The sequence below is a fragment of the Polyodon spathula genome, chromosome 1 (assembly GCF_017654505.1).
Source record: "Polyodon spathula isolate WHYD16114869_AA chromosome 1, ASM1765450v1, whole genome shotgun sequence".
Lineage (NCBI taxonomy): Eukaryota > Metazoa > Chordata > Actinopteri > Acipenseriformes > Polyodontidae > Polyodon > Polyodon spathula.
In genome coordinates, this window is record NC_054534.1 from 20,225,881 (window position 1) to 20,244,548 (window position 18,668).

At 35.3% G+C, this 18,668-nt stretch overlaps 1 protein-coding gene across 8 annotated transcripts in view; it reads left to right on the forward strand.

Moving 5' to 3' along the window:
• The window catches only part of LOC121315319 (dmX-like protein 1), a 71,548-nt gene that overhangs the window by 48,657 nt on the left and 4,223 nt on the right, over positions 1 to 18,668 (forward strand). For 3 of the 8 annotated variants that reach the window (XM_041249363.1, XM_041249356.1, XM_041249395.1), the window contains 16 exons: positions 1,001 to 1,249; positions 2,111 to 2,224; positions 5,893 to 6,074; positions 6,202 to 6,347; positions 6,900 to 6,985; positions 7,228 to 7,429; positions 7,850 to 7,967; positions 8,349 to 8,411; positions 11,107 to 11,193; positions 11,812 to 11,933; positions 12,440 to 12,581; positions 16,867 to 16,927; positions 17,115 to 17,242; positions 17,912 to 17,989; positions 18,079 to 18,170; positions 18,412 to 18,464. In XM_041249363.1, coding sequence (XP_041105297.1) covers positions 1,001 to 1,249; positions 2,111 to 2,224; positions 5,893 to 6,074; positions 6,202 to 6,347; positions 6,900 to 6,985; positions 7,228 to 7,429; positions 7,850 to 7,967; positions 8,349 to 8,411; positions 11,107 to 11,193; positions 11,812 to 11,933; positions 12,440 to 12,581; positions 16,867 to 16,927; positions 17,115 to 17,242; positions 17,912 to 17,989; positions 18,079 to 18,170; positions 18,412 to 18,464 — 1,923 coding nt within the window. The remainder of the gene's footprint in view (positions 1 to 1,000; positions 1,250 to 2,110; positions 2,225 to 5,892; positions 6,075 to 6,201; positions 6,348 to 6,899; positions 6,986 to 7,227; positions 7,430 to 7,849; positions 7,968 to 8,348; positions 8,412 to 11,106; positions 11,194 to 11,811; positions 11,934 to 12,439; positions 12,582 to 16,866; positions 16,928 to 17,114; positions 17,243 to 17,911; positions 17,990 to 18,078; positions 18,171 to 18,411; positions 18,465 to 18,668) is intronic. The other 5 variants (XM_041249370.1, XM_041249373.1, XM_041249378.1 and 2 more) reach the window with 5 other exon arrangements.

Consider the following 18,668-nt stretch of genomic DNA (forward strand, 5'->3'; position numbering starts at 1 on the left):
CATTGTAAGAACATACCAGTAGTTAAACACGCATTGCTTTACAAAGGGTGTTTACAACACTTTTGTAAGATATTAGAATGATATTGCAGAAACGTTCCAATTCTGCTTACCTAACTGTGACCGTCCGAGTTTACAACAGATCTACTGGTCATCTCTGATTTTTTATATCTTCAAGGGTGGTTAAATGTGAATATTTGTTAAATGTCTCACAGCACAAAAAGGATTCCTTAATGTGCTGTGCTAAAGTTGTGCAAACATGCTACTGCTACTACTAATTAAATGAAGTTTATTCAGCATTACGAATATCAGATTGCTACACTGTAACTTGAACTCCATAAAAATGTGTCCAGTAAAAGATGTCCAATTAACTTTTAAGTCAGCAATTTTTTCAAATGAAAGAACAGAACTACTATAGTTATTGTGAGAAGTATTTGTATTAAAACATTTTTCAACAGCAGGATTCAATGATATGGTCTTAATTTGAGAGTTCAGCTCATTGCTGTGATTTTTAGTGATTTATTAATCAGTCTGTATGTCAACTTGTGTATTGCATTTAGAATTTTTATGTATAAAATAATGTACAGAATAAACAGATTAACCTGTTCTGACAAAGTATGTTCTGAAATTCCTGAGAATGCACTTTTGATAATCGCAAGCAAGCACCGATGACTGATGTAGCTCTGCCCTGTCCCTGTTTGGCATTTTTTTATACCCTTCATTGGCCCTTCTGTTATTTGTTTTGGTGTAGTGCGATATGCATTCCTTAATAAAAGATTTGCAATGGGATTACAGATTACTGGCACTGGCCTACACTTAGAACACGCATTTCCAAAATCAAAAAAAGTACGATGATGGTTTTATGACATCATGAATCTTAATAGAACGTTCCATTCTGGGTGCCAGAAGTCATTGCAAAGATAGCCAATGGTGTACTTTTCTAATTATAAATACTGTTTGTTTTATTCATTAAAAAAATAAAAATGTTTGTTTTGCTTTCCAGGTATTGTAGCCCTGATACGTCTTCTAAATTCTTCTGGAAAAGAAGACCAGCCTGGATTAACTGTTTTGCTTTGTGAGATTTTAACAGCAGTTTTTCTGAGTCTCTTTGTACATGGGCTTGCAACACATTCCAGCAATGAGCTCTTTCGCATTGTAGCCCATCCACTGAACAGCAAGATGTGGGCTGCAGTGTTTGGAGGTGGAGCCCGGATTCCTGTGAAGGAACAGAGCCCGAAAAAGCCTGCCACAGGTTGGTACCCTTCTTTCCTGCATTTGTATGTTTTTGTGACGTTCACTCTTTAGTTTTAAATACTTGTTTAGTATTAACAGTTAAAGAACAAAGTTAAATAAATGAATATGTACAGCAAAACATACCTTTTAAAAGGGCTACATGAAATCTTTACTAAAGATTTGCTTCAGTACATGCTTTGCACCACTCTTTTTCTCAACAATATGTAATGCTAATAATGTGCTTATTCTTGTTTATTTGTATACTGTACAGTAACATGACCAATTTGTTTTCCTTTTTGAAGTAATGCTGCTTGCTTTGCACATGTGTGTTTATTTATTTTTTTACAAAAAATATTATGCATTTAGCACGTTTTTTGCTGATACATTTTTGTAAATCTACAAAGGAGCCCCAAATTAATATTAATATTAAAGTTTTGAATCTTAACCATTCTTTTTTTCCACATCAGTTAAGGCTTAGCAAATCTAGTGTTGAATTTGTTTGTTGAGGACAAGACATGTCATGCTTGTATCCCTGTAAGGACTGGTCATAAACTTTTACAATTTAATTTGTTACCAAAGGATAGTGTTCAAATATTTCCTTGAAATAGTTGGGACTAGCCTTCTGTTTTAAAAGGTACAGATCCTTAAACAGGAAATAAATGACTAAGAAAGAATCATGTTTGTATTAACCAAGGCTTACAAAAACACATTGTAATGGTACTATGTCTTCAGTCTTTGTTTTACTTGTTAAACTGTATATCACATAGTACAGCAAAACACTGTCTTAACATAATGTGATGCTATCCTTTGTTAAGGTGCTTGCCACTAGTAGCGAATCTGTAACACCATATGTGTAAGAATGTATTTTCTGTTTTGGCAGGAAGACCCTTTTCTATCCCTAGCCCTCATCAGGTAGTAGTGTTCTCCATGGAATGTGTGGGGTTTTCTAAATCCCTTACAGCCATCAGTACCCATAGACCAACAAGTCCCGCAGGCAAGACTTTCGATCACAGATATAGGTCTTAGCCCGTGTGTGTGTGTGTGTGTGTGTAGAAAGAGGACAGCCTTGTTAAACCAATGCTTCAAATGATTTAACCAGTATTTAGAGACCTCCTTTTGCTTGCTGAAGACTGGTTACCCATTGTGTGCATGACCCTATGTGAATTTATTACAGGATTTCTCAGTGTTTCTTGAAAGCCTTGCATCATACAACACAAATAAGACACCTACTTTATTGCATTTCACTGTTTAAAAGCTAAAAGTAGTAGTTACTGAAATGAGCATACATTGGAAGATATATTTTAGAAGCAATTCTTTGACATGTTTTTTATATAAATAAAAACATTATGTGCATTTAAAAATGTAAGATTTAGATCAATTCCAAAACTTTTGAGTGCCTAAATGCAGATTGACAAGGCGAGAAACACATGGGAATTCTTTTAAGAGAAAAAAACAAATGTTACAGCACTATGTAGCTGAATTATTTTGGAATGGAATGAACAAATCTTACCAGTTACAAAATCATTCTTACCGTGCTTGCTGTGGAGTGGCTGCTATTCTTTGTCTTGTATTGATCCCATTGAAGGCTTGTGTCTATGTGATCATATGCGACCTGTGGCATGTTCCTTTTTGGCATGTGTCTTTTTGTGCAATTTAAAAATACTTTCTGTGAATCCAGATACCTTTTCTAAAAAGTGACAAGAATAAACAACACATACTGTATTAGTTCGACAATTTTAAAGGCTGGAGTATGAAGAGGAAGCATTGTTAAACCTGTATTGTGTTAGTTAGATATACCATTCCTGACTTTAAAATATTTATCTTGATATATAATTAGTTGCTATTGGTTTTCTTCTAGTTTTATATTTATTTTTCTGCTGAGTTTAATTGGAAACCTGTCATCACTGGAACCAATCCACAAAGCTTTAACTCACAAGTTACGCACATAACCACACACACGCACACGCACTGCAAACATCTAAAGAGGTCTAGAGTATGTAATATAGTCTAGGACTACACTCAACATTACAGACTTGTGCACAATTTACAAGTTGTATGACTGAAGCGTAAAAGACATTGTTCATTCAATTGATTTTAACAGTGACGGATATAAATACCGTCACTTGATTGGAATTTGTGTACCAAGGTTATAAAAACCAAACAGTTCCATCTCAATAGTGCATTTCTGTTTGGAGAAGTGTCAGATGTCAGAAAGGGTGCTATTTTGTGACTTAAAGGACAGTGGCATTTACTGTAGATCTGTCTACATTTAAAGCATTTGGATACACCCTTAACTTTTTAATTAGTCAAATACGGTTTTCTCTTTTAAATACCATTTGAATTCCATGAAGCTGTTGTAGACTTCTGTTTATTTATGAAAGAACAGTTACCATAAAGGTTAGCCTATATAAATCTTTATTTAATAAATCAAAGCTAAATAAAAAATAAAAGTTAGTTTGTGAATAGTGACCATTATGTTTAGTGATTATTTATTTTAATTTTTGAACTGTGCAAAATACGTGTGACTTAATGTTTTTGAATGTTTTCTGGAATCACAGAATGTGCTCTTCGTACAGTCGGTGCTGCTTTGTCGGGAATATCAGGATAAAATATCCCGAATAAGCTGCTGTCCCAATTAAATGAGAGGCATTTGAGACAACCTTAGTCACGCTTTTTTGTTTCTAAATGAAAAGAAAAATAATTTAAATGTTAAATGCATAATTTAAAATACAAGTCAATTGTTTTTATTTTTATACCTAAACAAAATGAATTAGTTTTTTATTTTACAACTTTCTTAGCCACAGCAGCTTGAGAAACCACAGGGATCTCCGTCAGGACTTGTAATTTATGCAAGTCACAGCGTACTCACGTACTCACTGCACTATGCTACATGAACTTGTCTTGCTCTGAAAGCAATCTCCATTCATCATTTGAAAATGCTGTATCCCAATTAAACAACATAAATAGCATTGGGAAGAACCATCACCATCCCAATTAGGCAGCGCCGACTGTGTCTATAAACCCCCGTTCTTGCTTTCTTCATCCTTACTTTCTTACTTTCTGTTACTTTTAAAGAAGTAGACAGTGAAGTTGCCTGGGATCTCTCTCAGACTGATATAGCACAGGGTTTTGGAGATGCTGGTGAGTAGGCTGTCAGGATTGCCGTTTTGCACAGAGGTTTAGACTTGCTAAGAAAATAATATGCTCTATTGTGTTCTGCCTTGCCAATTGTATTTTATGAGAGAAAGAATAGCACAACAGTATCTTTAATTTAATGGACTTTGTTCACAATTTTATAACACATTTTGCCACACACTGCAGTGTAATACAAATATCAGTTAAAGACGTATGTTTTTTTTTTTAAAGGTTTGTCTTTATTAATTTACAGAATCTACAAATTATGTAGAAAAAGATTGTTCACTTAGCTTAAATTATTCATCAGATTTGGTCAGGTACTGTAGTACTGTGTTTCTGCACATTTCAGATTCAGTATTATTTTTGATGGGCTAAAAGCTTCCAGGCTGAACAGTATCAGGTATTTTGTGTGTGTATTTTGTAAAATGATTGTTTTTAAACATGCAATGTTGTTATCCGTTGTATTCATACACTGAACTCTCCTGTTGCATGTGCATGGATTTTAAATGTGTTGGTCTTCTCCATAGTTGTGTAAAATATTCTTTCATTTCTTCTGAACAGGCTAAATATAAACTAGGAAATGCTAGAACATTATTATCATTTGTTATTTTCCTCTCCAAGGAAGTATAAAGTATGCATTCCTGACATAAGCAGTGCTGTGAAAATATTGTGATTTTTAAACGTTTTGTGTTTTTTTCATTTTTCTATTCCTTCTTGTGTTATTAAAATGCTGTCATTTTATCGACTAATTAAAAACAGTGTAAATATTGAAGTAAGCAGAAAACGCATTCAAACTAATGCATGAGCAATTAAACCAGGTAAGCCACTGTACTCCTGGTTTAACTCCCGGTTAATGTTAAGAGATACGTCAGTCCTCATTGCCATAAAAGTTGTAATAAAACAGAATCTTGAAATCAACATCTTTCCTTTGTGAGAATTCTGTTATCTTCCCATTCCCCCATAGCTATAAAAGAGTTGAAGGAACTGAAATACATCAGACAAAGTATAGTAGATAAAGTTGCAAATAATTACTTCCAGTATTAAGACATAGATACAGTGATACTTCCAGTTCTGTAAAACAAAATTGCAGGAATGCAAAACAGGAAAGTACAAATTACCCACAGTAAGGACAATTTTAAGAATGACAAATTTTGGATAATCAGAAACAGGTTTATTAAACCTAGCTGCCCCTTGCAGTTTATTACAGCAGTAAGTCAAATGTCAGGAAAGGTGTAATTCTTAAAGTTTAAAAATTCAGTAATAAGGAAATATGCCCTTCATTGGTATTTGGCTAATAGGAAATTAATATTTACAAAATGCTTTGTTGGACACTATCCTAGTTTTACATGGGTAAGCATGTAGCATTAGAATGTTGCTTTGCTTCAGGCACCTAATTGTTGTATAACAGGAAATAAGTTAATGTGCATATGCAAGTGTGTGGGCAACTATCAGGATGTGAAAGCAGATTGTATTTCTTTGCATGATGGTATTTTAATGTGTATATTACATTGTTACTGTTGTTTTTAGTCACTACTGTTAATGATGAATCGGAGAAGCACCACAAGCGTTTCAAGCTCTTGTCAACAAAAGGGGCAAGCAGAGAAAGTCTACAGAGCCCGACCTCGCCAGTCGTGAACCAGAAAATGCCTGTTTTCAGAGAGAAATTCATTCCGCCGGAACTTAGTATCTGGGATTACTTCATAGCAAAGGTATTGCTAGCATTTACAAATTGTGTTTTTTTTTTTTTTTTAAATAGTGATGTAAAAATGGCATTAGCCTAATTGTCCAGAAAGCAAAGGCCAATCTTAAAGGGATATCTGTCTGTGTCTCTGTTAGCCCTTTCTTCCACCATCGGAAAGCAGGGTGGAGTATGACTCTGAGGAGAGCCAAGGTAGTGACGACGAAGATGATGATGATGAAGAAGAAGATGTTTATGTTTCAGAAACCCAACTTCAAGAACATTCCAATCCCAACTCATATAGGTATTTTTTTTATTTATTCAATGGAACTGGAACTGTAGTGTGATCATCATCTGCTGCTTTAGTGATAAAAGGACAGTTGCAATACAGTGCACCTGAGTAATTTAACAAGATCAACATTTTTACTAATATTATAAGAAATGTCTACAGTGGTTTAAGAACAGTAAACTACATACAATGCTGAATATTGCATGTGTGCTGATACTGTAAAACCTGCTGAGAAAAAAATGTTCTGATTTAATTTGGATTATGAAACATAGGTACTAACAGACAGGGATTGTATTTCAGCTTGTACTATCTGATAGTTTTGTTTTGTTTTTAACTGAAGTCTTTGTCCCTCATTAGTTGATCCCCCCCCCCCCCCTTAGACTGACATGATCTAATCTAGTTAATTGTGCTTGAAGAAATTATGCTAAGGTGATTTTTTATTTTACCAATCTGTTTTATTTCTGCAAGTGTATATTTGGAATTATTTTCTTTCATAGCTCAGGATTAGGTTGCTTCTGTTTTAGTGGTTACACGTATGAGTGTTGCTAATTAATGGCTCTATTTCAGCTGGTCACTTATGCGTTTGGCCATGGTGCAAATGGTTCTTTACAACTTGAAGACTTTCTATCCTATAGCAGGACATGATCTTTCAGGTAACATCCATGACTCCCTTGTGCCATATAATTAAAATAATGGTTTTGCATTAATGTACACACTTTTTTAAGGTAGAATGTATTTTGTTTAATAAATCAATTTTATCTCAATCTTCTGTCAATGATCTCATAATTCTTCTGTCAATGACTTAATTGTAGCTGGCACACTCCTTTCTGCCACAAGATTCGTATTACTCTTTCAGCTAGATATGCTGTAAAATCTTTGTCCTTTTAACATGCAGAACTGCCAGTTGGCTCCCCACTTTGCCATTCAATTCTGAAGACACTGCAGAGGTGGGAGCAAGTGCTTCTTAAGAGGCTGGAGATTTTTGGTGGCCCACCCTCCAAATTCATCTCCTCACACACTCTTGAAGATGCAGTATCACCTGGCCCTGCCATCCTCCGCCACAAAGCACTGTTGGAGCCCACTAACACTCCTTTCAAGTGAGTAAGCGTTCATTTTATTGCATTCCCAATGTTCATATTCTTCCTTGTGATATTGCAGGGTCTGATTTTTACTCTGAAAATGTGATGGAGGTATTGTGCAGTTGTGGACATTTGAAGTCTGATCACTCTTGATCTGTCAAGCAAATGCTGCCATAAAATTGTGCCGTATAGCTTGGACTTATGATCACTGGGAGCCAAATTGAGATCACTTGGGTGTCTAGAAGGTTTGGGCTAGTGAAGTAGTCTGCAGGTTGTTTTTTCCCTCCATTTAAAAAAAATAAAAAAATAAATATTCTTAGTGACAGGGAATTAGTCAGAATGAATGACCATCACAAATAGACAGTGTTCTATATCTTGCACACTAATTAATAATCAGTTGAATATTGCACGCTAACGTTATATTGTTCTTTGCTTCAGGTCAAAGCAACGCTCTGCACTCACAGTGAAAAGGCTTTGGCAATACCTGGTGAAGCAGGACGAGGTGCAGGAGACCTTCATTCGAAATATATTCACCAAGAAAAGGGGTCAAAATGAGGTACATATGAAAGCATGTTTTAATTACATGGGTACCTTCTGTCTCGTATCATTTAACAGTTCTGTTGCATGGTCCTTACGCTTTTCTGATTAGCATGCATTAAGTTTCAAGTTAAATATGAATGCCATTCCCTCTAGAGAAAATTATGCTCACCATCGGATTACTTACCCTTTCCTGTGATTTAAGTGTTTTGCTTGTGTACACCTTTATATAATTTGTGGTGAAGCTTAAGCAAGATCTTTTCTCTTTCACATCCGGATATTGCATGCTTTTAAAAAAAGGTAATATTAATACAATCTGAGTGATTTAATTATTTTCTGTTTGCTTTGCATGATTCATCTCATTCTTTTATACAATGTGGGTATTCTTCCTATGATATAGTTGATAGAGGACCACAATGAAAATGCCAAAAATACTATGATGGAGGAACCTAACATCAATAAGGTACAACCTGATGATAATTTTAAAGTAGATGTCAAAAGCTTACAATTTCCAGTAAAAAGTAATTTTGATATAAGAATCCCATTAACAGCTTATATAAATTGAAATGTCCTGCACCCTGAATCTCTAAAGTGTAGATTTGTAAATTGTAATTGAGTATTGAGGCAGCAGAGTAATGTATGTGATTTGCCAATGGTGCTTTTAAAGTTTAATTCAATATTAACAGTGAGTGCCTTACTTCAGTAGCATCTAATTGGGCACAATTGCAGGTATTAAAAGTAACAGTAATAAGTGACAGTATAATAAGAATTCTATGAATGGATTTATTGGAAATTTTAAGCCGAGTAAAAGTTTGTGAACCCCTTAGGATTTTCACATATTTCAAACCTAAAATGTTATTAGATCTCACTCTAAGTCCTAATAATAAATAAAGATAACCTGTTTAAACAAATGACACAAACATGATACTTTTCAAGATTTATTTATTCACAAATGATTCAACATTCAATATCCATGTGTGAAAAAGTATGTGAACCTTTAGATTCAGTAATTGGTGGCACCCCCTTAAGCAGCAATGACTAAGTATTTCCTGTAACTGTTGGTCAGTCTCTCACATTGGTTTTGAGGAATTTTGGCCTATTCCTCCTGACAGAACTGCTTCAACTCACATTTGAGGGCTTCCTTCCCTGGACAGCTCGCTTCAGGTCCTGCCACAACATTTCATTGGGGTTTAGGTCCTGACTTTAACTAGAACATTCTAAAATGTGGAATTTCTTCTTCTGCAGCCATTCTTTTGTAGATCTGCTTGTATGTTTAGGATCATTTTCTTGCTGCATGACCCACTTTGAGTTCAGCTTCAGCTCACGGACTGATGGCCTGACATCCTTCTCTAGAATCTTCTGACACAATGCAGAATTCATGGTTGTGTCAATGATAGCAAGCCGTCCAGGTCTTGAGGCAGCAAAGCAGCCCTAAACCATCACCCTTCCACCACCATACTTGACGGTTGGGATGAGGTTCTTCTGTTCGAACGCAGTATTTGGTTTACACCAAATGTTACGTTTCTCATTGAGGCCAAAAAGTTCTACCTTTGGCTCATTTATCCAGAGAACATTGTTCCAGAAGTCTTTTGGATCATTTGTGTGCTCTTTGGTGAACTTCAGACGGGGAGCAATGTTCATTTTAGAGAGCAGTGGTTTCCTCCTGGCTATCCTTCCATGAACACCTTTCTTGTTTCTTTCTTTTTCTGATAGTTGAATCATGAACATTCTGCAGATCCTTGGATGTTACTCTGGGGTTCTTTGTGACTTCCTTGATGATTTTCCAATTTGTTGTTGGAGAGATTTTGGTAGGACGACCGCTCCTGGGTAGAGTGATTGTGGTCTTGAACTTTCTCCATTTGTCTGACAGTGGATTGGTGGAGTCCCAAATCCTTAGAAATGGTTTTGTAACCCTTTCTAGACTGATGAGCATCAATAACTGTGTTTTCTGAGATTCTTAGAGATTTCTTTTGATCATGGCATGATGTGTTTGGTGAAGACCAAACTCACAAGTTTCTAATCATTATATAGGGTGGGGCCTCCCAAACTCACCCCTGAAGATCTAGCTAATTATGTAAGCACCTGATAGTAATTATCCCCTTAATTGAGCTGATAAAACCAGGGGTTCACTTACTTTTTCACATACTCTGAAGCTTAATTACTCATTGTTTGTATAATTAATACATCATTTTGTTTCAAAAGACATGGGACTGTGTAATATAAACCCTACTGGATATTTAAGAAAAGACTGGTTTTGATTCAAGAAGGCTGTCATGGTAAAACTATGAAATTTCCACAATTATTGTTGGGGTTCACAATTTTTTTCTCTGCACTGTAAGTGGCAGAGTGTTATGTTCATACAACAATACATTTAATCCTTTTAAGATATAATTATAATGTGTTATTTGTAAGTATGTTCTGGTGTTTTGTTTCGCACATAATTGTGTTGGAGGATCTTGTAAAATACACACACTTCTTAGATACTGACAGGTACATGTGTGTGAAGTATATGAGATTACACTATTTACAATGACAGTCAGTCATATACATGGAAATAATGTTTATCTAATAGACACATTAACTGTTAAAGTATTGTGCAGTTATCAGAATTAAATGAAAAAGGATTACATGTGTATTGGATATTTGAACTGTTGCATCTCTGTGAGAAAAAAATAAGTACCAGTAGGACAAACACTGGTGACTGAGCTGTCATTCGTCTAGAGGAGAAGTGACTGGTGGGTATCGATTCATCCATCCATTGTGTACAGTACCAAACAACGGATGAATGACTGTTACAGAACATTTTATAGAAACATATTGGGTACATTCACAAAGCATTAATCCAGCCCTGCATTTGTACCACTTCTCTTTTTTAATTTCAATTCTTTCTTTGAAGATGATACAGCATTTCTAACTTTTCTTAAAACCTTTCTAATTTACAGTGGATTCGTATAAATGAATAATTCAGTGGTTATTTGAAGAGCCCTGTTTTTATGTTTTTCCCAGTAAAGGCTTTGTGCATTTGACCCAGTATTTGCTATTGTCTTATTGTTGTAGCTCCACAAGGAAGATTGTTTTCAGAATTTAACAAAAAGCTCTTTTTAAAGGCTTTTACTTGTTGCAAGTTACATTTTGAGGTTGTGTTTGTTTAACCACAGATAGAAGCAGATCTTGGATATCCTGGTGGAAAGGCAAGAATTATCCATAAAGAGTCAGACATCATTACAGCATTTGCTATTAATAAGGTAAACTTTAAGAAAAAAACTGAGAAAGAAGCTGAGTGTATGTATCATCATAAAGATGACCTGTTTTTCTAACAGCCCCTTGGTAACCTGTGATGTGCAATGCTGTTTTGCCCTGTTATCATAGAGAGTGCACTAACCAGCCCTCTGTTGTATTTAAAATATTATACAGAACAGTGCATTTTATATTTATAGGTACAATTGTACTGAAGTTATTCGTGGCATTCTGGTAGATTGGAATGCCATATTAACAATTATACAGTAATTTGATTATCAGAACAAATCAATTTTACAAACATCCACTGGTCCCAGTTCACATAATAAATGTGTCACTGTAAAACAACCAAGAAACCACAAGTGCACATCTAAGTGTTGTGCAGATGTCCAATTTAACACACATAGGTCTATTCAATTAACAGTGGCAAATATAAATCATGTCATAATTTTTGTAGACATGAATAAACTTAAGAGATTAACTTTATCTGTTGAAAGTTTGATCTTTCTTCACGGGGGCGGTATTTAGATTGAAATACCTCTGCTGTTTAGATCAGTTGAATAAACCCCATAGTATGTTTTGACATTTTAATGATTTGAATGCTGAACGTGCCTTTGTTTTGCCAGGCTAACCGCAATTGCATAGCAATAGCTTCCACTCATGACATTCAGGAGCTGGACGTGTCTGCAATCCTCGCAACTCAGATATTAACGTGGGTCGACGATGAGGTAGAATTGGAAAATAAAGGGTGAGTACTGAAATGTAACTGACTGTCAATGTTACAACATACACTGTGAATAGTTTTTCTTCACTGTTTCTTAACTGTGTCTAAACATGCTGCTGTACCATTTAGTTTAACCCATTTATCTGAACTATCTTATCCTATCTTGAACTGTATTTCCCACCAGTAATAATTCTGAATGTCCTTTTATACAAACCTCTGTAATGTTTCCAGAGCAGTTTGGATAAAAGAGTATCTGTAGGACTTTGTCTTTTCCCTTGTAAACGTGGTTTCTTAATGAGTTTCTTTTCTTTTACAAATAGTTTAATAAAAAAAAAAAAAAAAAAGAAAATCTGTCTGAGTAACCATAATGTGGATATTTATTTCTCTAAGAAAATTGAGAAGCCAAAATGTGTGCAGCCCTTTATAATGCCACCTGCTGGCCATCCACAGTCATCACAGCTCCATTTTAGGCATCTAATGGGATATTTATTGAGTTGTGTCCTCTGTGTGTTTGCTGCATTGTTTCTCAGCAGTGAGGATTTCTTGATGATTCATGCACGTGATGATCTCAGCTGTATCCAAGGTACTACCCCATATACACACAGCAGTCCTGGAACACCCATTAATATGCCCTGGCTTGGCGGCATGCAGACTGGCAGAGGAGCTTCTGTGGTAAGGGTTCTTAATATCAGAATTGACTGAAGATTAGCATATTAGTTGAATATATTATATTATAGAGCCAGTGGAAGCAGCAGAGTTCCCAGTCACACATTATTTTGTGGAATGGGGAATCCAAAGACAACACTTTTTCTGGTTATAGTTAGAATACTTGCGGCAGTGTTCTGAACGAGCTGTAAGTGAGACACCACACATTTTGGCAGACCAAAGAAAAGTGCATTACAATAATGAATCCTAGATGGAACAAAGGTATCCATTAGTCTTTCAGCATCAGATCCAGAGATAATAGGTCTAAGCTTAGCTGTATTTATCAAATGATGAAAGGATACTTTCATTAAAGTAGTAGAGCTTAGGGTTAAGATTGTCTTTTTTGGATTTAAATACATCTAGCACTCTAGCAACCAACAGCAATGACACATTTTTGGACTTGGTTTATCCAAAAGATCATCTAATTGGTCAGATTGTATTTACATAAAACAGTGTCTCTTGGTAGGTAAAAATGAGACTTGTAAATAGTACTGAGACAGATATAACACCTAAACAGTAAAAACATATATAATAATAATTTTACAAATACTAAATGAAACTTAAATGGCAAACTGTCTTTGAAGACATAAGTGGTTGCTACAGGTGTGAACTGTATATTCTAGAAGAGTTGATAAAACTGTTGCATGCATGTATTGTGAAACCGCTCCACTGATAATCTAAACCACTGAAACACGTAAACAGTAAATTCACAATGTAACAGAACGGTGTTGCTATTCGGTAAGTATTTTACAGAACTGCGCATACCGTTGCATTCAATATCACTTGTTATGTAACAGCAGTCATTTAAAGAGTAAGTAGCAGGGTTTTCTGAAGAAGAAAGCGTTACACATCCTACGTGTTGCTACACCTGTTTAAATAACAGACCTATAATTTATTTTCATTGATAACATCCTGGCAACTTTTTACACTTAGAACTTTAAAGTCTGTTTCATAGCTCTTTTTATATTGTCTGCTTTAGTGCTCTGATAACATAAGGATTATTGCCCACATTGTCAAACAGGTAACACAGCAGTAACAATCCATGACGTGGTACGGAACAGAAAATCCAGAGCACTTGTTTTGTTTTTATTTTTTTTAGAGGACAGATCTGAAACATCAGTGCACTAGAGCACACATTTTGAAAAGAGCTTTGAAACAGACAACAAATGTATGATAAATGATGGAGGATAAACTGAAATATAAAGTTATTTTTTTAATATATTGGGGGACATAAACAGGGAGACATAGAAAGAGTGCAAAGAAGAGCGACCAGAATTATTCTGGGTTTAAAAGGCATGTCATATGCAGACAGGCTAAAAGAATTGAATCTGTTCAGTCTTGAACAAAGAAGACTACGTGGCGACCTAATTCAAGCATTCAAAATTCTAAAAGGTATTGACAGTGTCGACCCAAGGGACTTTTTCAGCCTGAAAAAAGAAACAAGGACCAGGGGTCACAAATGGAGATTAGACAAAGGGGCATTCAGAACAGAAAATAGGAGGCACTTTTTTACACAGAGAATTGTGAGGGTCTAGAATCAACTCCCCAGTAATGTTGTTGAAGCTGACACCCTGGGATCCTTCAAGAAGCTGCTTGATGAGATTTTGGGATCAATAAGCTACTAACAACCAAACGAGCAAGATGGGCCGAATGGCCTCCTCTCGTTTGTAAACTTTCTTATGTTCTTATGTATCAAGCATTAAGGCCATAGTACCAAGTTTATGCCGGCCTTAAAAGTGCTCCGTATGTATCATGGCACTTTTGGCAAGTTAAGGCCGTGTTAGCACTGCCAAAATGCGCTCCACCGTGCAGTGCGCTTCACCGCGCCATTAGCCATGCATTGTAAGGCATGTTACTCCTTAATTATATACATAGGCAACTGTAGGTGGGGCTCATTTGTAAAAGAAGTCTGTGATATTAAAATTAGATTTATGAAGCAGAACAGCAATGCCAGCCATTAAAGGGTCCACAAATAAGGCAGATTTCAAATTGGTCTTACTTTTTCTTTGCGCCCAAATAAGAAAGCACCTGATAGGAATGAGCATTATGGCAGCAATCCTATGGGCCTGGAAAAATTAACTGCATTTCTAAAGGAAATTCACAAATGACAATAAAAAAAAAAAATAATAATAATTTTAGAGTATCACAAAACCAACATTTTATTTAAAAGAAAAACACATTTTTTACTTGCATTATATTCTACTGTGCAAGTTGCCTAAAATGTGTTATCATTGGTAGTTCATCAAGAACATCACCCAAAAACCAAGGCTGAAACATTTTAACATATAGCCTTGTTACTGAGTCAACTCTTTAAACATGTACATTGGAACTCGAGTCACTATTGAAACAATCTTTAAAAATGTAACAAACTTCTGCTGGAAACAAGTCATTTTAAAATGGTCTGTGTTTGCTCAAAAAAAAAAAAAAAAAAACAATTAACAGGGGAGGTGAAGAGTACAGTAATGTAAAATACTGTAAGGAAAATAAAATTCATATTTTTCACGGTAGGCAGTCAAATACACGATTTCCGTGAAATTGTGATATCGTGAATTTACAGGGGCCTTTCTAGTGATGGAGAGTACAGACTCCTAACCTCCCTGAACAACCCAGGAACAGAGGGAGAGTGCTGAGAAGAAGGGGGAGTATTTAGGGTCTGCATTACCCTTTTTGATCTCCCTGAGGATACAATTATATCTCGATACCAGCCATTTCATTATGTACACTTGTTTGTATTCGTCATATAATAAACTTGGTTCATTATATCCTTTTCATTATGTATATTTGGTCCGTCATATAATAATAACACTTTTATTAAATCAAGACACTTAGTCAACACGGCTCATAGCCTCTCCAGATTACCTACCTATTGTTCAGTTGAGGCAGCCCATTCGGAGAGGAGGTGCTGTTTTTCAGATTAGTCTGTTAATCTGTGCTACTGAGAGCTCATTTTGAGGGTTTCAGGACACAGACACAGGGTATTTATGCATTTAAATGTGCCAGCTTATGCCGTACCTCATTAATTTTGAGCCAGTTAATACATTCGGGATGGAGTAAAATTTTGCAATGAAAGAGCGCTACTTTATACTCAGCCAATTTAGCTCTGCGTCGGTCGATCTGGTTACATGCCCCCCAATATATTTTTGCTTTGCATGTGTGAATAAGAGTACAGTTAGTTCATAGTATTTATAAAGCATCCACTAGGAGGTGCCATATGGAAATAGGTGATGTAGGTGTAGCCTTCCCAGAATGAGAAACAAGTGAAATTTTTATAAATTCTTAAACAAAAAACAGAGACGTATCAGAGTTATCTGAACTAATGTCTTTTTAGATTCTGTTTATATAATTTCAACCATCAAAGCCTAGTGATTTCTAATGGTTACACTCTAAACTTTTTAAAAAGTATGTCAATTTGAATAGCAAAACACATAGTTAAGATAAATGATATTTCATACCCTAGTAACTTCGTGTTTGGCCCAATTAAAGTCAGTATTGAAAGTATTATTGGTTTGTGCAACTAAATCTGTGTAGAATAACATTTTTTAAAATTTCCTTAAGCTTCTGTGTGAAAAATTAGAAAGTTTTAAATTCCCTGTTTCTCTGTTTTCATTACTTCCCTTTATATCCCTGTTAACTGTGTTCCTACAGGAATGACAGCATGTACTGTTTGCTGCTTCCTTCCACGTTCTATACTTTGTCTTCCCTCAACCCTTTTAGTTAAACCACTTCTGTTTACCTCTGTTTTCTTTACATGCCTCTTCCTCTGTGTTGCGCTAATCATTCAATATTCAGGAATATTCAGCTAAATTAAATGGGATCAGAAAGGATTTGACAAAGGAGGTAAGCTTGTAGCCAGGAGCACTTACCATTCAGGTATGTGTAGGCAGTGTTGTATAGTAAGTGAAGAGGTTTGGCCACTTGTTACATGTACGGTGAAATAGTTCTGCTTCTGTTTTCTAGGGTCATACTAGTGAAGGGTGAGAAGGCTGCAATTCGTACAATATTGTGCGCTTGACTGTTGTGGAATTCATTTTAATTTTGTGTTGATGTTGTTTTTTTGGGGGTATTGTTTTGTTTTTTCACTTGCATTTTCAAGTGCCAACATGTGATTGTGTTTTGCCTCATTTCATCACTACAGTATTTTGTGATAACATCAAAAAAATTTTAAAAATCCCATCACCCTCTACTAGGTATGCAAGCAATGTAGCTCTGTTGCGATACGCAATTTATGAACATTTTGTTTGTTTTTAAACAGTTGATCAAAAGGAATATAAACAATGCAAGAAGGATGGCCTCTCATCCAACATTACCATACTGTGAGTTGGATGCTTACCCTTGTGTGTGTGCGTGTATCTTTTCATTAATTATGAAAAACATTCCTGCCTGCTCAAAACTGTAATTTATTTTGCAGTACTATACTTTATTTATTTTTTTTAATTTGGTGTGTGTTTGTGTCTGTGTGGTTCTTCCTAGCTTTTACTTACTGGTCCTTTATTGTTTTAGATCTCACAGGTGCACAAGATGGCAGTGTTCGGATGTTTGAGTGGGGTCATTCTCAGCAGATTATTTGCTTTCGACCTCCAGGAAATTCAAGGGTCACAAGGATACGGTTTAATTATCAGGGTAACAAGGTACACTTCTTCACTTTTTTCACTTCTTTGAATATCACTTTGATTATTAACTCATGCAAACTTTAGCTTGAGTGGTTAAAAAAAAAAAAAAAAAAAAAAAAATTCCTCAGTGTTATGCTGTATGTTTTAAATACATGCCTTGTCTGATGTGGGTGAAAGCTTGGTAGAGAAAACACCTTTGCTTGTACAGTAGACAATTTCGCTTTTACTTTACAAGTGTCTTAGTGATGTCGAAAAACTCAGGAAGTATGTGTGTATTACACATCCTGTTCAAACATTGTGCTCTTGTGCCTGTAGTATTTCAGCGCACATATCTCCAATAGATTGACAGAAATATAAGATTACATTATCCACAATCATTTGTTAACTTGGCTTGCAAACACCTACTGTTAGTTCAAGTAGCTTCATAGATACACAAGAACAAAGCATGGGTAAACCTGAATGAAGATATGGAACTATGTCCTGCTTTATACTAGCTCACAATTCACATAACCTTGAACAGTTTGATCCTTGAACTAAATGCTTCCCAATGTCAAAAAATGTGTCAGTGTCAAAAATGAAATCTGTACATTAATTAGAAAAGCATTTGGAACTCAAATAACAAACACATATTTTAATTTTACAAAGCAGAGCGCATTTTTAAAATGTATATTTATTTTTTTAATGTAGTTTGGCATTGTTGATGCTGATGGATGTTTGAGCTTTTGGCAGACCAACACAATAGGAAGCACACCAAAACCATATCTGGTAAGCATATTATTGATTTCAAATGCCTTTGTTTAATAATAATTGTAATAATAAAAAAATGACAGTGGAACTGTTTTGTTGTTTTACAGACCTTGCAGTGTCATAACAAAACAGCCAATGACTTTGTTTTTGTGGGTTCATCCTCCTTGATAGCAACCGCAGGACAATCTAGTGATAACAGGTAAGCTTCTTTAATTAAGAAGACATCATAGCCTAGCAACCTTCTACAACATGAACACAGGCAGACAATTATTAGGATACTAAAAAAAAAAAAAAAAAAAAACATTCAATAGATAAAAATGTCGACAAAAGACTATTGTATCTTTAAGTATAGCACACAGTGGTATGGGTATTAGGAAGTGATACACATTACAGATGTAATTGTGTTTCGGTTTAAATATTCTATTTTCCTTTTTTTGTAGAAATGTATGTCTGTGGGATACTCTGGTGACACCAGCCAACAGTCTGGTCCACGGTAGGTCAGTTTATCCTGGATATGTGTTAGTTTGGAAGTCGAGGACTGAATTCATCTACACTGAACAATTTATAATTTTTTTATTTTCTTTGAGTACCCAATATTCATGTGAAGCATGTTACCCATAATTCATGGTAAGGCTGATGTTTCATAGAATATTGGTAAAAGATATTTTAATATTATACATGTTTTCAGCCTGTTTGC